Source organism: Lepeophtheirus salmonis, chromosome Z (assembly GCF_016086655.4).
Source record: "Lepeophtheirus salmonis chromosome Z, UVic_Lsal_1.4, whole genome shotgun sequence".
NCBI classification, from domain to species: Eukaryota; Metazoa; Arthropoda; class Copepoda; order Siphonostomatoida; family Caligidae; genus Lepeophtheirus; species Lepeophtheirus salmonis.
Window position 1 is genome coordinate 21,012,242 of NC_092584.1, and position 24,786 is coordinate 21,037,027.

At 28.7% G+C, this 24,786-nt stretch overlaps 1 protein-coding gene across 5 annotated transcripts in view; it reads left to right on the forward strand.

The window, feature by feature from the left end:
* Positions 1-24,495, forward strand: part of LOC121130510 (synaptogenesis protein syg-1) — a 149,417-nt gene extending 124,922 nt beyond the window's left edge. The window contains exons 3-11 of one of the 5 annotated variants that reach the window (XR_011783806.1): positions 7,785-8,310; positions 8,370-8,630; positions 10,767-11,051; positions 13,921-14,069; positions 14,587-14,875; positions 21,038-21,068; positions 21,141-21,636; positions 22,792-22,859; positions 22,963-24,495. Coding sequence is in view for 2 of the 5 variants with exons in the window: in XM_040726246.2 (XP_040582180.2) it covers positions 7,785-8,310; positions 8,370-8,630; positions 10,767-11,051; positions 13,921-14,069; positions 14,587-14,875; positions 21,038-21,068; positions 21,141-21,255; positions 22,963-23,316 (2,010 nt within the window). In the remaining 3 variants the exon portion in view is untranslated. Of the gene's footprint in view, positions 1-7,784; positions 8,311-8,369; positions 8,631-10,766; positions 11,052-13,920; positions 14,070-14,586; positions 14,876-19,779; positions 20,077-21,037; positions 21,069-21,140; positions 21,637-22,791; positions 22,860-22,962 lie in introns of those variants that run through there. The other 4 variants (XR_011783805.1, XR_011783807.1, XM_040726246.2 and 1 more) reach the window with 4 other exon arrangements.
* Positions 24,496-24,786: the final 291 nt, after the last annotated feature.

Here is a 24,786-nt window from a genome sequence, read left to right on the forward strand (position 1 = left end):
ATAATTTTGTGGAAAGTATATATTTAATTACTAAACTATATCTTATTAAAGTTTTCAGATTTTGTTGGATCATTGAGTATAAGCCTTTCTAGGTAGTCTAATCAAACGTCATGACAGCTGAGCTACTCACTTCCTAAATATTATTCAAATTGTAAGGAGTTTGTTAATATTGCAGTTTCTATAGTTAAAACATGCCAACAGGTCATATATTTTTAAAACTCTACCTAGTGATGTCAAACATGTATCAGACCTTTGTTTCTCTGATCCGTGTGATACCCATAGAGCTTTCTTCCTACCGCACCACCTCTCCAACTTCAAGTACTTTTCGATAGTCTATAAAAGTAATAACTTTTAGATATAACTCTACTATGGAACTACATTAAATATAATACATAAATATTTTCATATGTACTTAAGTGCATACTCATACAATATATGGGAGTGCAATACCATGTACATATATTGTTGGCAATATGTAGATTGAAATAATTAATTATAATGCAATTACATTCCAAAAAGGCATTCAAATCAATTATACTTGTATATACATATTTTTGTACATATAATTGTTTTGCAACGTCTGTTTACTAAAGTATTATTGTCACAATGCAGTTGGATATGCAATGCAAGCAAAGAAAATACTTGGTGCTGCTTTGCTCATGTCCAATCATTATATTATTAATTAATTTTGAAGGGAGTTGTTCTCAAAAGCACATTTATTAATGGATTAGTGTATCTATAGTTTACAGCTTGGTTACTTATGATGAGGATAGTGAAATAATTAAGTTTTTGTTAGTGAACTGAGATTTTCTCCACTCCAAATTTGATAAAACTGTTTTCAATCCGTTTAAAATATATTTTAATGCTGGAAACATCATTAATATGGTCCTGAAACATCTGTCAGAATGAATGCAACTTAAGCTAGAAAAATAAAAATGGATTTTCTAAGAACTATAAGCAAAATTTTGATGGAGGTTTGGTTAATTTGATTAATTTGTTCCCTAGTAAGTTTTTTTCTTTCTTTATTCCCCTTCTTTCAATTTAAGGTTTCTACAAATTTAATATCAGTTATTTCCCCATATATCAGGCTCAATCTCATCAAAATTCATGAGTACATTTTTAGTACCACAAGTTTTTTAAAAGCAATTATAAAAGTTTTTATCAAAAATGAAATGATTATATTTAAACTGCAATAATCACAAATTATAGCGTATTGATGCCCAATTCTGTTGTTGTGAGGATTGATTAGCATCATTTTGAGTCTGTATTAACTTTATATCAAGAAATAAAATTCGCTTAATATTTGGGTTAACGTTCAACAAAAGTTTATTAATAACGTAAAAGAAAGCATGTTCCCTGTGGGACATAAGAATGTTCAAATGTTCACAGTTATATTATCCACTAGCCGAGTGTGCCCTTGTTGCTTATTTCATTCAAAAACAGCCCCTTAATGATCTTAGGGGCCAAGAAAATATTATAAAACATGCTTGGTTATTTTATACGTCTACTTGCTAAATTTCAGACTCATCCGTTCGATCGTTTTGGATTCCATGTGGGGTAAACACTTACAAATATACACATAGTAAATGCGTAATTTGAATGAATCAATTAATATTTTGGCAGTTCAAATGACGGATGTTGTAAATAAATTCAAACGTAGTTAGACAAAGAAATTGCAGCTTGTAAGCTCAGCTTATACAAGTAAGAGTTTTGTATAACCATAGAAAACCTACAATTGCCAACCACATGGTACAAAAAAATGGTTGATAAGTTTAAAAATAAACATCTCTCTTTTATAAGAAAAAACATAATCAAATGACTATATATATATGAAGCATCCTGCCAATAACGGTAAGGCTTGTTTTCATTTTGAGGTGGATAGATATATCTATATACATAATAATTCAGCATTATGGAATTGTGTACAAGTTGCAACTTGTATAATTATAACATCCCATAACATCTTATTTAATTTCAATGTCAGTCATTTCAATGAAATGTCTAATTATTTTCTTACGAATGAAAATTAGTTATTTACTTACGAGTAATAAATGTAAATGGTAGTCAATGAAATGTATAGTGCCCTGTGCAGACCAATAATAATTTATCAACAAAATAGACTAATAATGAACACGTCATCATAAATCAATCGCATGTACTTAAAATGTATTTCAAGAAAGAAGGATTTTACGAGATTCAAGTAAAATTGACACAAGATTACTTATGTAGTAATTAAAACTTTTAGATGCTATTAAGTATTTCTTGATTGATGAAACCATTTGAAATGGACAAAATGACCATATCAGAAGACCAACAATAAAATATTTATTTGTAAGTAATTTTCAATAAAATTGTCAAAAATGCCATCATTGATATATCGACCATGTAAAGAACACTTAATACATTGCAATATTCACTTAAATCTTTATTGAAACGTATAACACCCACATAGTTGATGAGTTGTCTGAATATAATTACTTTTTGGAATTAGTTTTATGCTTCTCTTTTTTTTTTAAATCGATTATGTTATTTTTTTTTAATAATTCAAACAAACTGAGAGACTTTTCCCGTTGATGTTAATTTGAAAAAGAAAAATGTGTCTTTATTGTATCTTTAAAATTTGATTTTCAATTTTAAAAAAAAGTATGACTTTTTCACTTTTGTGATGAAACCATACGTTTGCAAAACTGGAAGGCCATTTGTAAGGAATGGTCAACGGTCCATTGTTGGCATAGATACAATTGCATTCTATAAACTTTTTTGAGCCACATATTTCTTAACCTCCTTAAATCAAAGATTCCAAAAATAATATATATAAAATATGATGCCTATGGCGTTTATTACTATCAATTTTTAGTTGTAAATCGTATAGCTTGTTAATATTAATTATAATTTAAATATATAATACAATCTTTTTTATAGATCATATCATTTTTCTTAGGAAAGGCAGCCTTTATTTATTGCAGTGATGGAAGATGAAAACATTGATATAAAAAAAAAATTTAACACCATTTTCACAATTTCTTTTGTATCCACATATTATACATAATGACCATTAATGCAGATAAGTGCAAATATATAAATAGCAATGAAAAGATGCATAGGCCATAAGTCTTAATATATAAGAAAAAGGTATTTGAAGGTCAACAGAACCTATAACATAAAAGTTTATTTGTTCGGTATTTATGTGGTTTTTTTATTATACACATAATAAAATGTAATACACAAAAGTCAGCTAGATTATGGTTTCCTTCATCAATGATGAGAGTGGGGCACAGTTCAAATTAAATTTTGAAATATATAAGATACTGCAAACTAATATTATTTATTCAAAATTAATTTGAAATCTGAGAGAGATGTTATTTTTAACGTATTGGTCTTTCTAGTGTCAATATAACGAATACCAGCACAACTATTGATACCTAGATCAAAATCACATAGATTCAATTGATGTTTATAGACCAGTGTTTCTCACACTTTTGTATCCAAGTGTGACGAGATAGGCAACCCTTGAGGGGCTCCATAAATAGAAAAAAAAGTACCCTAGACTATGCCGTAATGACAAAAAGTTGAGAATTTGGTATGCCGGATATTTTATATTTTGCATCTTATGCCTCTAAATAAGAAAATAACTATCAAACGATAAAAGAAGTACTCAACATCTCAGCTCAAGAGAGGTTATATCATAGAAAATTAAAAAATTGCGTTTGATTTTCACTATTAATGAATTAAAAACAGTTACAAGGAATTATTCATTCATATTTTCTTTTTAAAAGGTTATCACAAAAATAAAAAAGGAATTAAATATTCATTTTAAATGAAAATTCTTAAGCTTTTACAATATGAAAACAAAAAGATGATAAAAAAGAAAGAAATAAAAACTAAGGGATAATAATGAAAATGTCCTATTTTTTAAGAGTTTCATGGACAATTTTCGTTGTCCAAAATAATAATTCAGCAATATAGGATATCTTATTTTACATAAATGGACAATGAAAGTATATTTTATATTAATATAGTATACAGTTGGTATAAAAATAACGGAAAGGAAGAGAAACATCAAAATAAATGCGCGTAATACGTAGTACAAATAGATAATATTTATTTATTGGCAGGCTGTTTGAAACTAAAACACTCATACTATGAGCCAAGTTAGAGAAAAGTTGTTAAAATAGAGTCTCAAAATATATGTTTCATCTACAATACTTAAAAAAATAAAAACCTGTAGCTGGATTTAAATCGATAATTTTAAGGAAACAACATCAAAAGGTTTTTTTTGTTGACATTTTACAGATTTTAAATTAAAATGCGTCCATGAAGGAACCTTTATTGAATGTTTCATGGATATTTTCTTTTTTGAGGGGAATAAAATGAAAAAATAAAAAATATCCATGCATAGTGCATGCGCAGGTAAAACGTTGCTTCGAGTTTTGGCAGCTCTGAAATAATAATTAATTTATAATGAAGAAGTCAATTCCACTTTTCTATTCACCTCACTGCCTTCCTTATTTATTATTTAGTTTATTTAAAGTGCTATAACGGTTAGAATTCGAACTACATTGGAACATTTATTTATCATGCAATCATTTTATATTCAAATAAAATATACAATTGTATAATATTCAGAAATTAAGTATCATTTTTTGGCCAAATGGTCCTTCAGCGAAATTTGCATTCGTAAATTGTCCATTGATAAAAATGTTTTCTGCCAAAGTTCTACTCATAAAGTAAGCCCATAATTGACTTAATTAACATGTGCATAAGATATTAGATTTTTATAGTAAAAATGAAGAATCATTTCGGTCTTTTTTTATATTTGTATTCAAAATTGTTTTTGCAAAATTAATACAAATAAGTAGAATTTATATCCATTATAGATGTTATTAATTAATTACTTTAGTTGATATCCTACACCATTCCTATAAGCAATGGTTTTGTTCAGCCTAACTTTATTTTTATTAAATATAAAGTTGTTTTTGTTTGTAAGATTTTTGCAATTGTTCCTTTCTTATTTTTCTTTTGCAAAACAAATATAAATTAACGATAGTGGATCATGGATTGAAAACAGTTTCTTTATTCAATCATATTATTTATTTTTTACTTAGCAAATACATAAATATATATGTGGCTCGACAACAAAAGAGCAAACTAGAATTATTTACCTTGGAATTTTGATGGGGATTACATTTTTTTTTTTTTATTAATCATCGTTAATTTCCATCTTCAAACTATTCTTTTTAAACCTTTGGTGAATCCCTAAATTGCACTTAAAGTAGACAAAGTAGTTATATATATTTCAAATTTTCTAGTGTATATTACACTATCCCAAAAATTTGAGTATAAGCCCTATAGTGGACTCAATTATATCAATGAAATAATATAATATGTTAAAATTTTCTGCCTTTCTTGATTATTTATAAAAATAATTCTTTATTGCCAGTCTACATATAATATTGAAATGGCGTATTATGTTTTTTTAAGTAAATATAATTTACTGTAAGTCGTAGTATATTCTCTTTATACGGTACGAGACATGGATACACATTTTCAGTCCTTGAAGGGCAAAAAATATATTGTGAATGTTTTGTCTGTAAGATATAAATGTTTTAATAAAGGGGTAATATTATATAAAAAATGAGACTAAATCCCCTATAGACAAAGCCCCTTACTCAAGACAAAATATCCACAGAACAATAATCATGTTTATATTTTTTAGTTTATATCAAAAGTCTACAAATCAAGTAAAAAATTTCCTGTATTTATTCAAATTTTTTCAGTGTTCCCTCATGATATTAATTCATGTTCAGAAACATTTAGTCGGAATTACTTAGTACATAATTATTGATGAGTATAAAAACACAAAACTGTTTACATATATATTATTAAGTCATAGTTTTTACTGTTGGAAACTTTTACATGGACCAAAAGAAATGGAGTTAGCTTCAACGACAGGAGTGAATAAACCTTAAGATTTTGATTAAGGGACATGATGAAGGTTTTAAATAGTAAACATATACAAAAAACACGAATGATTAACAATGTAACCCTGACAATTTGAATAATGTTTTGAAGGAGAGCAGCCTACTTGCCGTGAGGGTTTATTAAATTATCTTCAAGAAATTACTTCAATATCTATCCACAAATCAATTTTGAGTCAAGTTAGGACTTACACTTATACCCAGGGCTTGACAGCCACATTAGCCCATGGTTCTTAAGAAACCAGTTGGGCTACTGTAGGGTGGCTTGTATCTAGCCTGTTGCCTACATAATACCCTACCTTAAATACTGCAAATACACAGGATATTCAGGTACTGTTCTAGCTTAGAAAAGAATCTGATACTTGTGGTACTCTGGGTAGTAAATTTTTCGTAAGGCTAGTAATAATAAATTTTAGTAGTCCTGTTGGTTAGTGGCTAATTTTAAGGGAGTAGACTCCTACTTATAACTCCCTATGCAAATGATCAGCGTTAGTTTCTGACATTTATGAGCACATGTATGAATATTTACAATTTATTACAAATTTTCTCTCCTCCAAAAAGAAAAAATAATGATAAAAGCTTTAGAAACTACTAAAAACACTGTTTAGGTTGTCATTACGTACAAATGCTTAGGATTTACAGCTGTAGGCATGATTTCAAGAATAATATCCCTCACATTCTCGTCAAAGCTTAGAATAGTGGACCTACATTAAATCTTTACAAAGGGGCCACAAAATATATTAATCTATTTTTTTGGACTAAAGGGATATTGTCCATTATTATTTTTTTTATCCTAGTATCGCAAAAAAGTGCCTTTTACATATAGCTATTGAAGAAAAATATAATTATTCAATGTCACATCACAGTTGTTATTGACTAGGATCTGCCAAAATATAGAAAATATTTATGCTTTTCTTAATTCTTCATGTTGACAAAAAACTTTGTTATCATAAATGATGCATTAAAACTACTGCAATAAAGGAGGATATTTGCAATATCATTTTGGCAATAGAAGTGACTTATATTAATCGAGATTAGAATACAAATGAGTTTACTTTACAAGTACCAAGGGATCTTTCCTATGAATAGCTATAGATTTTTGAAATTTTTCTCAATCATTCTAACTTTGTTTTATATTAACAAATTTTTTGATAGAGTAAAAAATATCCTTATTTACGTATTCAATGACAGTATACTATAATTTCATTATATAACTATGTTTGGTAAGTTTTAGAAATTCTTACCTCTCAGGTCATTGTTTCTCAAGTGGTAAAATGCTCACCAGCAGGGACGTACTAATATATATATTCCTTTATAAATACTTCTTATGGGACAATTATATTTTTGCAAAAAATTGTATTTAAGAAAATATGAAAAACTAATTCAACTATATACAAATTATTTTTATTTTTGGAATAAAAGAATCAAAGGTTTCTCTCTGCGTCCTAGAGAGTGGTATTTCAATGTAGTCATTCGCCTGTTACAATTTGATCAGGAGCAATCAAAAAAGTACATACACAGGTAAAAGGCAGGGAGTTAAAATTGTGAACATGAGCTTTTATGTGGTCCAAATGCAAACCCTGGGAGTATGGTAAAAAAATGCCAAAAATAATTAATTAGTTAATCAAAATCAGATTTTTAGTCGTAAGATACATTATTAGCTAATTTTTAGTCGTAATATACATTATTAGCTAATTTTTAATATATTGATATAGTTTTATAGAAAGAAAACTAACGAAAATAACTAAATAGATTTTTAAAATAAAACATAGACAATTGTTGACAATTTTACATTTTATTTTCCAGCCTTTGGGCTTATACGACGGCAAATACGAGTGGTCTGGTGATCCAAGAACAGGAGATTGCAGTATCATCATTAAAAATGTCAACATTATATTCGACGATGGAGTTTGGGAATGCCAAGTCACTAGTTCTTCTTTCGAGTCTCAAGACGCTCTGGCTTCTTCACCGGCCAAACTCGTCATTCGTGAGCCACCAAAAACCTATAATATCCTTCAGAATAAGAATATAATAGACGACGGATCTAAAGTAACATTGGTTGACTCCAAAGAAGAGTCTGTTTCATGTCAAAGTCGGGAATCGAATCCTGCTCCATTCATTCGATGGTTCCTTGGAGATGATCAAGAAATTACAGAGTTCTCTGTCCAGAACAATCAAACAGAAAGTGAGGATTCCCGACGTTGGCAATCCATGTCTGTACTGCAATATCGTTTTAGAAGGAATGATGCAGAGCGTCAACTTACATGTCGGATCTATCATCCAGCCATAGTCAATGGATACTACGACTCCTCCGTTGATCTGGATATACTATGTAAATACACAGTTATTTCATTATTCTCTATTCATTAAATCATTTTCTTTCATCCACAGATAAGCCTGAAGTTTCAGTTAGACAATCCTCACAAGGTCTTATCGAAGAGGGAGCCTCCGCAGTGACCCTCTCTTGTTCATCCGATGCTAATCCTCCTGGAAGAGTATTTTGGAAAAAGGCTGGAGATAGTGGAGATCCAACCTATGCAGAGAATCTTAATTTCGATCCCATTAATAGAAAAGACTCTGGAGCCTACATTTGTCAGTCAGAAAATCATATTGGACTCAGTGATGAAGCAATCATCGAATTAAACGTTTTGTGTAAGTGATTACATTCATAAAAAGTAAATAATTAATTAATGCTTTGTGTAACAAAATATTCAGGGAAAAAAGAGATAATTTAAGTTAGGTGTGACGCCAAAAATATCCAATCAATTATTTTCATAAATATAGAGCACATTTGTTTCTGAAAGAAATTGAACGAATAATAACGTTTCTTAAGATGAGGCCATTTAATATAGTCATATTATGTTGTAATAATAAAGTTCACGTCCATTTCACGTGCAGTCGGATGGTAACATCGTGTATGAATAAGTATAACATACAGTCTTTGAACTCAAATGATTTAGTGCGTAAATAATTTAATATCCGTTTTTTTTTTTTTTGTAATAAGCTAATTTACAACAACAATTTATATATATATTGTTATTGAGCTTACATGCAATAAATTTAGTTTTAAAGGCCTCCAATATATATAATCCCAACAAGCAACAAGCAGATTTGTTATTATTAGTTTTTTAAACAAGAATGAACCCCTGAAACCCCCATAAATAAAAAAATTGCATACAAACATTTAATTCTTTAATTTATTTTATTAGATTTTCCATTATAACTTTTGAGTGTTTTTTTAAAGCAATTCTTTATATTTAGTATGCTAAAAAGTTGGTGGACCTGTATGACTTTTTATTCCTCTGTATGCATAACATAAAATATATAAGTTTTCAATATCCTTATTGAGAGAGTTGCAATAACGCTACAGACTTTATAATAAACCGTAAGTGACCACATATTGAAGGTTTATATACAAAGTGGTAAGTCACAGCCCCTCCAACCTACCCCCTGCGGACACCCGTAACTAATTGAATTTCTATTGACTTCTTTTTTTATAGTAATAAAGTGTTAGCAAAAAAACTCAAGTTATAAATTTTATCAAGTTTGTAGCATCATACAATTTAGAAGACTGATTTTTCAGCCCGAACCAACCTCAAGGGGTTCGTATGTATGGTCAAAATGTCTTTCAAATCAAATTATTACTAGAATGTAATATAAATTTGTACAAAAATTCAATTTAAAAACTTTCCGCATACTGTCTTACATTGAAGAGTATTTAAATGATTTCCATTTTTATGATAAAAAGTTTTGAAAATTTAAAGTGTAGTCATTTAACGTTTGATTAACTATTTAGTGATTGTTGCATTTAACAAAATGGCGTACTTTCATAAGATTGATGAGATCATTTGAAAATGCTTTATATTTATCATTAAAAGTTGGAATAGATTGTCACTTTTTACTAATAAAAAATATTTCTCATTTGTTAGTACATGTCCATAATTGAGCGTCACACCCATTCTTAAATATCCTTTTCCCCCCTTATTTCTCAAACAAATACACACACTTTACAGACATTAATCAAGACATAAATTATGTAATGTATCTGTTATATATATAAGATATATAATACGAGTATAAACATTACCAAATAATACATTTTCTTATTTTTTCGATTAGTAGTTTTCCCAAGAGTTTAATGATCAATAAAGTGCTCGCAAGAATTCAATACACATAGATATTACATGTTGAGTACAGCTTGCAATTTTTTTAAAGAGTTGTTTATTGAATTTCCTTTTGATGTATAAGACGAATAATTATTATCATTCAAAAAAATAGTAGAAAATGCAATGGGTGAGGAGTCTTAATGATCAGTGCTGTGTCAGTCTTTATTTTAGTCTGCAGTCCTATCCAGTTCCGCCTCGATCTGATCCAGTTCAGTTCTAAAAATTACGGTGCTTGATGCGTTACGAAACTGTATTTCTTTTTCTTTTTTTAAATCAGTTCCAGTAGTGAACGTTCAAAGGGCCCACAATCTTAAGGAACGTCACCACTAGAAATATGTGCATTAAATAAAATTAAAAGTATAATATATATACTTAAAAAATATTTCGTTGGTGTGAAGCAAGTAGAGAGCAGAGGAATGCCACTCATATTGTCTTGCATGCTAGCACAGTACTTTTATAATTAACAGCTAGCATTTGTTGGTAATATTATTTATCTATGTGAAACATTTTACGAAGGATGGACGTTCATAAGGACCTGCCCTCCAAAAATTAAAAATAAAACAATTGTGGAAATTGTGTAGTAATTATAGAACAAATTAATTGACTATTATTTTTCTTTCAGATCCTCCCAAAATTCTCCAAATGAATCCTTCAGAAGGCATCACTGTGGGAGTACACAATCGCTCAGTCCTCTCATGCACTGCTGAAGGAAATCCTGAGCCCAAGTACCAATGGTTACAAAAACTCCCTGCAACAAATCAAGTTATTAAGCGTGGATATGAAGAGAGTCTTATAATTGATGATACTACATATGACCATCAAGGAGAATATGTTTGTGAGGCCATTTCATTTATTGGAAATCAGAAAAAAGTTGCACAGAGTGAGCCGATTCGCATGGAAGTGAGAGGTAATCCAAAATATATATGAATATTTAATTTTTTTGCTTCATTAATGTTAATAATAATTATTATTTTAAATGAAATTTAGGTATATTTAACTAATTTTGATGCAGTTTTATTAGAGGTTACATCTCTCGTTAAGTAAAAAAGGACGAAAGAAATATATTTGTTCCATTTAAATATATATTAACCCTCAGTAAAAACCCTTTATTAGAAAATGAAAAATACTTCCACCATGTATTTTGTCACATTAAAATGGATATTTTATGAAAAAACAGCTTTATTTACCAATATTGACTGTAACATATGATTACTCTTGGACCAGTAGTGATGTAAATAGTCTGTATTTTTTAGTTGGACAACTTATTTAGGAATAAGTAATCTGACCTCATATTTTCTTCACTTCTAGATAGGATTGAAGAATATAAAAACCAAAAAAAATAATACAAGATAGCTATAACGTATAGTAATATGGTCTAGCCACACATCTCCCGTTTCAAACTTTAGGCACCTTGTCTGTTTGAAAGAGATTATGATAAAACTAGTATCTACGTCAAACTCAGCTGTAATAAATGCCCATAAAAAACCATAGAAATATTGTTCAGCCCCTCAAAAAGTAACATAGGTTTCAAATTGATTTAGTTTTATTAAAGACTCAATTAGCAATTAATTGAGTTTGAAATAAAGGTAAAAAGAACATATAATACACTCTTGTAAATATTTTACTTACTTATAAATCAATGACCGTGCATAAGTCATGAAATAAATACGTTTTGTAGTAAAGTGTTGATTGCATTAATACATTTAAAATTAGTTTATCTATTTTAATAGTGTCTTTTTAAAAGATTGTTTTTGTTCTGGGGGAAATAAAAAAAAAAAAAAATGTGAAGAACAGACTTGTTATTTTGTTATTCACTCCAAATGTGCTGTGCTTTATAAAAAAAATCATTTTGAGTAACAAAAAAATAAAGATATTATTTCTTTTCAATGTATAGTTTCTATATCTATTTATATACTTTAATAAATACAGTGTCGTACATTCATTTAATAAAATTTGGCATCTCCATCATTCCTTATTTGAGTGATCATTTGAAACTAATATTCAGCACAATTAAGGAATTAACCCCTTCATATTAATCTCACATACTTCAAGGCCTTAAATATACGTCAAATACAGTCATTATATTAATGGATTAATTGGGTAGATATTTGCATAAATATTTGTGCTCCAAAGCTAATTATTTTTTTTCGATCTGATGATATTGAATTATATATGGACGGAGATTTTGATTGATTGCGTCAAATTTCACACCAAGAATTGAAATTTAATTGTTCAAAACTGTGAACCGCTGTAATTTCATTAGCTACAGATACTAGCTCATTTCTTTCTTTTCTTTAAATTGAGTGGAGTAAGAATTAAAAAAAGAGTATTGGAAGGGAATTTTATAATCTCCTACCTTTATTGCAGGTTGCAACATTTTCTCCAAAAAAAAACCCAATAAAAACATGGAAAAAGGCCGGAAATGAGTTGGTAGTTAGCCAATCTATCCCCATTGTTGATTAATTATTCTATAATTGTTCAGAATTACTTATAAGTGCTTAACAAGAGCTACTTTGAATTCAATCAATGAACTTTCAGAACACTGATAACAAAAAAAATCGACAGCTGACAACAAAATTCAGTGTGATTTTTTGAGTTAGGAACAATTATGTCAATTGTTCAGATCCAATTTTGATATCAGATAAATTTAGCACTAATTAAATGAGATATACTTTATATTAATCATGAAATAACAACATCTTTTTCTAATTGATTATGCTTATAATAGTAACTTGTACAATAGTAAATTGTACTTGTACAAAAGTATTACAAGTAATTTGATCAAAAACTTAAGCTTAAACTAAAAGTTGAGATGTCAATCATTTTTTAAAAATTTGATTTTTTGACCGACGGGTTTTTGTTAGCGAGGAAATAGTGTTAAGGCAAGTAACGAGTTTTCTCATGAAATCTTGAGTGTTTTTTTGTTTTGTTTTGTGTTTGCTTTGTTTTATAGAGAAACTCAAAAAAATACTCTAGCAGCAAACTTCAGCTTACGGCACATAACTTCATAGAACAGAGTGAACGTCATCATAAATAGTTCATATAGAAATCTTTCACAATCAAAGTTTTAGATAAAAGGAACTAGACTAAATTGATCTATTGGATCGATCCCATAGAAAAGACTTAACTTTTTTACATAACCTGTCCAGATACATAAATAACTTTATTCAAAAAAATGAAAAGCATACCTGTTAAAACCCGACACAAAATACTAATATTTTTACTTTTGTACAATAACATATCAATTCATTATAGTCATATAACTGAAGATATATGTTAGTAATTCCTTGAAATTATAAAATAATTCTTAAGCGAATGAGATTATAGCTGTGAGTATAAGTCTTTTAAAGGATTTGAGCCCCCTTTGTGTGTGCTTTGTCATTTTTTTTCACACCAAATGTCATTTATATCAAATACACTATTTTGTTCGTATTGATGATCATTCTTAGCCAAGATGTTGTTTTTAAGTTAGATTTTAAAGCTCATAGTAACATAGACATAACTAGGGCATCCTTCAAAATATAATAACATTTATAAATACATTATATACAAGATTTATCGATTTACAAATATATACTACATAAAGTAGATTCGAGGAATTCAAATAGTCATAGGTACATGCTATGGACATAAATTATATCGATATTGTAAAAAAAAAAATAATAATAATATTCATAACAATGATGTCCCCAACTATTGATATTTTCTTTTAAAAAATTTGTGATATTTTTTTTGCAACATCAATCATTTAAAAACCCTATTATTTGAATTAACAGGTGCTCCACAAGTTCTACGTTACTCAGTGGCTAAAGAGGTTGAAGCCATTAGTGGTAGAGATGTTCGATTGGAAATGGAAGTATGTTCAGATCCAGTTCCTAGTCGTACCACATGGGACTGGGGGTCCTTGAGAGTTGAGGCGGGAAAGGTAAATTCATTATAATATCTACTTTTATCAACACTAAAGGAAGATTTCTCTCATAAAATGTTTTCAAGTTTTATTTGTATTCTTTAACTAATGGACTATTGCCATTTTGCAATACTGATCATAAAAAAATAAAAAGTTATTTGAAAGACATTTTAAAAGCCAAATGAAGGCCTCAAAAATTCAAATTCCACTTAATGGTCCTACGAATGTATTGCTTATAACTTTAAAAAAGTTTAAAGGCCGTATGAAGACAAAAAAAAAATCCTTATTCATTAAAGAAAAACTTTAAATTATAGCCAACATTTTTTGGGTTTCTTAACCTATCTCATTAAATTTGGACATAAAATCTTTCATTGACACTTTATGAATATGCAATTTTTGCAGTTTGTAACGTTAAACTAGTTTGGAATTGATCATGATTATGAATGATTATTTTTTTGTTCACACCGCATTACAAATATTCTTATTAATAATTAGGCGTTCAATTGTTTGCTTACCCTTAAATTATACATTTTAGGCACTCCATGACCGCTACATGGCAGAAGAAATGATTGAGCATCCAAGTCGTGACGATTGTTATATTGCTCGACTCCTTGTCAAATCCGTGAATCCTACAGACTCCCGACGGTATTTCCTTGATGTGGAAAACGTACATGGAACAGATCGCTATGCAGTGGCACTCACAGTCAAAGACCCTGTCTCTATGGCATCTGTTATAGGTGTCGTGATTGCACTTCTTGTTGTTTTTGTCATTCTAGTCATTATCTTACTCTATGCCTACAAGAGTCATAAAATGTGCTTTAAAGGTAAGTAATTAATACTCGGCTGTATGTAATATATGTGGTTAAGGTCCTACTACTATTACTAATATTGTATAAAAATGCATTTAGGGTAACTGAGTGGGTTTACTACAAGTAATATAATGTGTCACAAAGGATTTTACTTTGGAATATGGATATATTAATATGCACTCTTCAAAATGTATATACATTCTTTTCTTTTTTAGAGATAATAATTGCCATTAAATAATATTTATTTAAATAAAATATTATCATCTCAAAAAGAACAAGAAAAAGTTTTTTAATATACGTATGCATTAATGCATTTTTTATTAGGACCTTACTTGTTTCATTGAATAAAACTGATAATTAAATAGGTAGATAAATACATTGTATGAACTTTAAATTTGTACAAAATTTTATCAAATGAGTATCATATTATTTATATAGTCGTTGATTTGAGTCTTACATGTAGACTTATAAATGATTTTTTTTACACTCTATCTCTAATTCAATGCTGATTTTTGGGAGTAGACACCTGATATAGAAAAAACTTATAAATAATACTCTGTCCTGCTCTGGCAATACACACCAGCTTCCATTTTCATAAATTACGAGAAAGTTGATTTAGTGATTTTTTAGCTGGTTATTCCAGGGAAGATAGTGAGTGAGAGTGGTCTGCCTACCTTTAAAAACAATCTTAGAAATATAATGATCTGCTTGAAAATTTATTCAAGACATTTTGCATATTACATATATATTTCTAAAAATTGATGGATTAATTACAATGTTTAATATGTAAATCAAAAAGAAGACAGAAAATGACAACCACTAATCTGGACTCTGTTTGTTAAACCTTTTATTCACATGTGAAAAGCCACCTTTTTTTTTGTATTGTAAAAAGCTATTTGGATTGACACAAAAGCTAATATTGGAGATTTAGTCATTTTTATTTGTTTCTTTAACAAAAGAATTTGTGGCTAATTTATTAGAGCAAGCAAATCTAGAAAAACCTGATTTATTCAGTGTAGGCAAAACAAAAAACTAAAATTGATACCTCTACATTTCGCCAATATTTACAAATGGTTCTTGCGGTTATTGAATTATATACTAGGCATTAAGGGCATACTAACAAAAAATAATGAGTTTTTGAAACATTTCTGTCCAACTGAACAGTAGTTATTAATTTATTTTTTTGTGGAAAAAAATTGTAATATTTTTGAGTAAATTAAAAATGCAGTTAAATAAACCAGTTTTATAAAAGTAAAATTTCTATTTTATCAACTAACCAACAATCATAGGTTTTCTTTTTTTTTCTTCTTCTAAATTTCATTTTGAACAACTATATAGTTTATTATTTGGTTCATACTTTAAGATGTACTAATAAGCAAATTAATCACGTGGTTATTAAAAAATAAGGCAAAATATTTAACAATTTTTATTGAAAAAAAAAATTAAAATCAAAAAATAAACCACTAATACATATTGACTATCTAATAGAATATTAAATTATTGCATTATTCAAATCAAAAGAAGTATAAATTAAACTTTTTTTTTACAACTTCACCAAAAATCTTCTTTGTTATGCGATAAAGCAATAACGCTCTAATAAAAGTTTAAATTGTATTTAAACAGATATTTTAAAAGTTACTCCTATTTATTAAAAGAAAAAGACTAAGAGGTTATCTATTTGTTTGTTTTTTATTGATTGTTTTTTTGTTACATATTAGATAGCTAATCAAAACCACTGTCTTCTTTGATGTCCCCATTTGAGCCCTTGTTGAATGAGAACGACGTAGGGAGAAGTAAACAAATGATTTGTTCTCTTCATTTTTTCCATTTATCTTTGAAATGATAAAAGTTGAAATACATGATATATATATATAAATATATTAGAGATGTGTCATTTGAGAACGGCTTAACTCTTACATCTCTTTGTTTATTTTAAATAGTTTTCTATTAGGGAAAACTATGGATGTGGAATATGTGGGGAAGTAGCTTAATATGTAAAAAAGGAGTACTCCCGGCGAGTGGAAAAAAGCACGCGTAAGGTTATGGTATAAAGAGATACCATCATTTTTTTTATAAAAAATTATATGCTGAAGGTACACGAGATTTTATATTTTTTCGGGGGTCTACTAGGTTTTTGATTTTTTTTATGACAAATACAAATATAATAATAATAAAAAATTATTCAAATAAATAAATTTTCTGTATAGAAAATTCATATTTATGCACACAAAATTGATTTTTTTTTTCCAAAAAATTCAAAAATCCAGAGCTATTCTCAAGAAATTAATTTTTCATAAACAATTATAAGTTCCATAACTGTTCACAAGAAACTTAAAACATAAATTTTTTTGTAAATAAACTTGAAAGTGTATTTTTTTTTGGAAAAAGTTTTTAAATTTTCAAATTTTTTTTGTACAAAAATTGGATGAATTGAATTTATGGGAAAAGAAATTGAAGAATTTTTTTTTTGGAAATTGGGGAGAAGGGGGCTACAACCGCTTCAAACTAACCCCTACAGACGCCCCTGTTTTATGGGTTTTTTCTTTTCTCTTTTGAGGGTTGAACATTTGAGGGATACTTAACATTTTGAGGCTGTACCTTACTCAAAGTTTGCATGTTTTGAAATACTTATCAGATGTGAAAAAATTGCTGGATTATGCTAAATTATATAAGGTATTAGTGGCGAAGCCTTGGAATAAAAATCTGAACATTTCATATATATTTTGAAGAGGAAAAAATTAAATCTTGTAATATGATGTGAATATTGGAAAAATTATTTCTACTTTTTTTTAGAAAAAGATAAACATAAACTCAGTTTTTGAAGTATAACAGGAAGGATATATATATATCTATTCTGTCTGGTGGGCAAAAAGTCTTTTGTATTGAACTGAGTCATATGATTTAGGTTATAAATTTGAAATCCCATCATTAAAAGCCTTTTTCTTATCTCTTCTAAATGAGAGCTATAAAACACAGTACCTGTATACAAAAGTATTGAAACTCTGTATACATACATATACATTTATCTTCTTTCTTTTTCTTTAAATTTAGAAAAAACTTTTACTAGACAACATAGCGCCATGTCATATAATAAATCTTTCCATTTGTCTTTTATGGATAATATGTTTTTTGGAATTTATTTTTACACTCCATGAATAGATTCAACGTGTTGTTTTTCTCATACAATCTGCTTGTAAATATTGTATACTTAATACACATATACAAATAATGAACATTACTTCACTCCATGCGACCTTATGAATCATTAAACATTGAGTCATAAAAACAGCAAATGTTACTATGTTATCATATTTATTCATATATATTTGTTTTTTACAAATATAACCGTACGTCATGATTTGTTTTGTATACTCATTATTTTTTGTGGATATCTAACAAAATATACTTTGATATTAGGAGTGGGATGGTATGGGTAACGAACCTTCAAACAGTACTAATGAGTTTGGCTAATTACGAGTATTAAATTTATGTAGACCAACTGAAATGATTTTCTTGACAGCGAAGGGTCTAAATGCTTCAAGTACGGGGTTGGGCAGAAAAACGTAGATTCTTGAGCGTCCTGGCCTTCAGGACTTGTTTGTGGGGTCCTCGGGTATGAGAGAAATCCCAAATTGCCCTCTTAATGGGCATAGTAGCCACAAAGAAGTCGTTGGCGAGGGGATTCATCGATTCGGTGAGATTCTACTTGATAATCTTCCCCAAGCTGAACGGGTACTACGGATCCTTCTTTAAATTGTGTGTCAACTCCCTCCCTTCCCTCAGAAATATTATCCATCATTCTGTATCTTGATCACCTTAAAAATCAGGCGCCTGGAGCACTTCAAAATGTATGAAATCCTCGCCACTTTAACTTCAGAATCTAGGAGATCTGAAATGTGCTGTCTTTTGGCACACTCATCAGGTTTTCATGATGAAATGTTTATTATCGTTTATGTAGAAAAGATAGTTTGAACCAGAATGTCAAAAAATAATCATTAAACTTTCCTATATGTATGAGAAAATTCACATTATTTAACAGTCTACGTTTTTCCTCCCTACCCTTGATATACTACGTAGATCGTCAGTATCTTACTCGAGTCCCTAAAATGGACATATTTGACAATCGAAGTAACTTTATTTAGATACATTTTAGCTCATCAAATATTTTGCCTTTTGAGAATACAAATCTATCTTTCAGTCAAAATAAGTCCAACAACTTTCATATTTTTAATCATATTCAATTTTTCTATTTTTGGCCAGTCAACACAAACAGAATCCAAAATTATTTTTCTTAAAAAAATGCATCTAAATTACATTTGTATTCTTCTACGAATTATTGTCATTTAAAAAAAGTTACTGTGATTAATCCGTTGAAGATTCTGCAAATTATCGATAAAGTAATGGTATGGTTAATTAATATATTTAACATGCAAGGCCAAATCAGGACCAAATTAAGACTCGTAAATCAAATTAAGGTTCTAAATTTAAGGTAACATTATTATGTATCTCATCTTATCCTAAACATTGAAATACAAAGGCTTAAGCTAATTTAAAAACAAACCTGAAATATTAGGAAAAAAATATATTTGACATATCTCATTTTCTTGATTTTTTGTTCAAGATTCAACACATTAAGATAAATATCAGAAACATTGAGCTGTGGTTCGTGCCCTACCATCTCACACCTTTTAATATATTTACAGTAATATATAAAACAAAAAACGCTTTTTTTCTTACAGCTGGTCATACAATCATTTATCCGATTCATGGATAATTTTTTATTCATTAAGTTTGTTTTTACCAACAACTTTTCTTCGTATTTTTACTTGTCAAAAACAATTTTTCTATGTAATTTTTTGATACTTGACACACAAATTCAATTGAAGACTCTGAGAGACCCTCATACATATATCTTACAGCTTGCTCAAACCCATCTTCCTCTTCATTGAATAAACCAATCATTAGTGGTGCCAAGAACTCCGTTTCTCCAGAAGCGCAACCTTGAATTTAAAAAAAAAATTAAATTGTTTGACTATTATAAATTGTTTTGTTATAGTAAATTTATATATTTTAAATGGATTTTTGCGAAACCCTTTTTTATTAAAAAACAAAAACAAAATAAAAACACAATTTCTGACATATTTCTATGTATGTTGAACAAATATCAAGATTTATATAAGTATGTATATGTTAAGAATAAATATTTTTTGTATGAAGAACAGTATTATTTACTCTTTTTTTTGAGTGAAAGCCATTTTTTCATATTTTCTTAATCATTGGTTAAAAAAATCAAAAATAAATAGAGGTATATCATGGAAAATAACTTTCAAGTACATTTGAACTATATAATTTATATCTACAAGGTAAGAGTGTGGAATGCTTTTTTTTTTTTTTAATCACAAAAGACACAAAATAATCACCGAATTTCTTTATATAATATTTCACAAAATACAACATTAAGCGTTTTAGAACTAATACTATTTTGTACATAAATGCATGATATATATTTATAAAAACTCACTTGTTCTTACAAAAATCAATCATAATTATTTAACCCTCTGTTAGTGAACCGGGATATTATACACCCTGAAATTTATAAAAACGCTTCTTATTCATTGGAAGCTAAATTTCTTCGCCAATACAATTTGAGTATACTACTCAAACATTTAATCAAAATATATACAATTTTTTATTTATCATGATACTACATTGTTTTTAATCAAGGATAAGTAGATATAGTTATGAATTCTTTTATTTAAAAGCTGTTAATTTGTTTATTCAAATGATTTCTTGAATTCTACTTACTTTTAATGTGAGTATAAAACAGGAGGCAAAAAATGATAATTTTGTGTATATTTGTTTATAAAATATCCTTAACTTCATTAAATACTGACAAGTTTTATTCAAGTATTTTGAGAATTTTAATTTACATAAACGTGGAATAGTTTTGAAAAATCATAAAAACCTTTAATCACGTAACTATTGTAATCCTACAACTATTTATCATGTAAATAAAAACATTTTGTGTTCGGAGTTAACTAACCATGTTATAAAATAGGAGGTTCACTATGAGTGGGTTTAAAATCACTCACAAATCTATTTTTTTCTACACAAAATATATAGAAAACATAATGTTGCATATTTTATAATAATATATTATCTTTTACTATCTTGCAGATACATCCAAGTTAAACAAAATTGATGCATCGTAAGTTTTTTAAAAAGTCCTAAAAATTGAGTTGATTGAATAAAAACTTTTTTTTCAAATTTGTTTCCCTAGAAATCGTAGTTTTGATCCAGAGAAAGCAAATGGCGGAATGTACAATGTAAAAACACGAACGACAGAGCTCAAAAATGGCCAAAATCCATCTGACAATCATGGTTTAAATGATAAGGTAAAAACGGAGATGATTCCATCAAAGGTCAAGCTCCCACCTTCAACATGTGTTTAAAAAAAAAAAGTCATCTTCTATATTTTTTAATTAATACCAATAAACTATGTTTTAAAAAAACTGCCATTAATTCACAACATTCTCACAACATCATATTCTGTCAAATCAATCAACCAACCAATTAATTATTTCTCCGGATTCAATCCACAACTACGTCTATATATAACTTCTTTTGGATGAACAAATCAACAACCAAAAATTATCACAGCCTCTTTCATACAAGCAAACAAACACGCACCATCTCTTTCTCACAATCTATATCTCTCTAAATATATATATTTCTCTCTCTCAATCCCTTGGTCACGGGTATTAACACTATCGTATGTAGGGGCTCAATTTATTTAATCTTTTTGCATGTATATAAATTAATTATTTGAAAACGTTTACTAATCTTTTTTTTTTAAATCGATTTGTTAGAGTTTAAAAAGGGTTGGCTAATTTAGTTAAAATAATATAATTAATTGTAGTTAATTAATTACTACAAAAGGCTGCTAAATATTATACAAATAACTTATCCCAAAGAAGTTATTAGCCTTGTAGTAAATACCAGTCTGCAAATCTGATTATTTTTTTCCCACATAAGCTGATTTAGATCCATTAGACATTGTACATGGGAAAAACTAATTTGAATGAATTCAAATGCCCCATTATTTATGGGTTTAAAGATAAATAATAAAAGTTGGCTTCCAATTTTAGTTGCAATAAAAAAAATCAACTTGACTAAAATCAAACATTTATCTAAAAATGACATTAACTCATCGAAAATGTATCATGGAAAATTTGACAAATAATCAAAACTTCAAACATTCGAGTAGTGAGACGTTAAATTTATGTTCTCACTCTTACGGATAAGTGAAAAAAATCCTACTTTTCTTCTCTTTTCAAAAGAAAGTGAGAGTTCATTTAAAAACAGAAACCAAATTTATGGCTGGTCAACTTTTAATTATATACTCATTCCTATTATACAAATCTTGAGAGTTATAAAGTATTTTTTTTTTTACAATTTTCCTTTGAGCAATGTTGTATAAAAAATAATTAACTGTTGATTGCGAAGAAAAACATTGGCCTAGTCGCCACCATGAGCTCGCAAGCCGGGAAGAGTATTGCAGTAGCACCACTCCTCTGAGGGAATCGTCCCAGAAGGCCAACGGAGAGCAGCCTAGGACCTCAAGGAAGACAATTTACAATGTGATTATGCATGAAACTCCTTACCTCTGAGAATTTGAATACTAGAGATAAGTAAATAATAACTATTGGTCTTGTAGTTCCTTGATTTTTGTAAACTTAATTATTGTTTTAAAATTGGGAGCCACCTCTTATTTCATTTGAAAAAATCAGATATAAATGATTAAAAGTAGCCAACCCTGGCAGATGATGCAGAAATGTAACTTTTTTCTGTACAAAATGTCAAGTAAAAATATTTTGGTAATGGTTTAAACTAACAGACAATTCTATTCTTTTTTTCCCTACTACTAACAGAGCCACTAACTTTCCTCGAAAGCTTCATCAAAGGACATAAATCTTACTAACTACATATCGTATTTATGGTACTGTATTTCACTTTTGATATTTGAGTTGTTGTTTCAATTATTGTATTTTCAAGCCCCATCTAAATCATTCCCTAACAAAAACTTTGTATTGCCTTTACAGATTTGGCCAGAGAACCCTAACTATCAAGTCTACTCTCCCAACGGATATCACCTCGACACATCCTCTACGAAACGCCACTCCACTACAACTACATCAGCCTCTTCAGCCTCTTCTTCACGAACCACAACACCTAGTAAAAGTGTGGAAAGTGTCAACAAACTATTATATGCAGAACTACAATTCCCCGTCACATCTAACTATGGATCCATGAAAAAAAGAAATCATCACAGATCAAGACTACGTGCTGCTGCAGCGGCCGCTGCAGCTGATAAGTCATGTCGGGTCGCACCTGAGGACGTTACACATGCATACAATTGTCAAACAAACGAATCTCTTCAACTCTCTGAGACTTAGAACTTTTTCCATGGCATGGTTACTAGAGTGATAATGGAAACTTGTTCATTGTTTGGTTGTGTGTTTTTTGTTTTTGTATGTTGTTATACCTGTGATTTTGTGTATTTGAATTTATTTTGTATTATGAATATATCTACAGGGCTCGCAGAATCCCTAGCCCGACGTCCTGGGGGTATTTTCTTTTTCACTTTTTAGACTCACAGGCTAACTGCAAATATCTTTGATACCTTGCCTGGCTGAAGATGAAAGGAAAACGCAGCGTCCTTCTGTGTGTTATGTGTGCAACCAGGCACCCACTTGCTTACAATATATCTCCTGCTCACATAGGTTATATCTGTTATCAGTTATGACACATATGAATCACATTACATACAAAAAAGGGCAAGTTCATTTCATTCCGGGCAACCACAATCTAAAGAGTCCTTAATATAGAGTGTATAATCTTGCGAGCCCTGCTCAATTGTTGTTTTTAAAAGAGACTTGTGACAAAAACAAAAGAAAAACAATAACTAACACATGTCTGTGTGGTTTTACCTACTACTAAAAGATAATAAAAAAAGCAATAATAAATTGTTCAAAGTTTTTTACGAAGACAAGAAGCATTTTTTTTTAAATTTATTACTTATCGACATAAATTGCTTTATTTAAAGCATCATTTTGTACCGCAACTATTTCATATTAGTTCATTTAACTAGTCATTGATTAAGAAAAAAAGATATTTGTTTAAATCCCCCCCCCCTCCTCCTCTTTTCAACTTGATATTATTTAACTGTCCTATGAATTAAACCCCTACCCTTACATATAATGCTGTGTGAGTTTCTGTTTGATTTTGTATCATTATAACTATTTTCTCGTGTGTCAAAATTGTGAGTTAAAAAAATGTCACACTTGTATTCAGTCTTTACTATTTGCTTCCTCCTTGGTATGCTATTCTATAAATATGTTTCAACGATAAAAATCTGTAGTTAGAATTTTTTTTATAAAGATGATAATTTATTACTTATTCATGATAAATAAAACCAAAGAATAATAAAAAAAATAACTAATTTCTTTTCGATGAATAGTTTTTTTTTAAATTTATTATTAATATTTTTAAATTTTTTTTTATAAAACCTGTATTTTATACCTATATTGGTTCTTATTACAAATAAATACATTCATTAAATTCTTTTACATATGTCAAAAGTTGTTTCTTTTTTGAAAGTAATATTTCTTCAGAGAAAACAAGCACATTATCTTCTTTTTGTCTTGTCAACGAGTATTATATTTAAGATTCTAATAAATATAAAAAGCACAACAAAAATTTAAATGTGACCTTAAAAAAATAAAAAAATAAAGGCAGTATTGTGATAAACTTAAGAATGACAGCCTCAAATCTGATGAAATTTGAAAAAATGGCACTTGATTTTTCATCCAGTAATATAGTTATATAAAATGTGTCTATGTATTGAAAGATCAGAGCATTTTTTT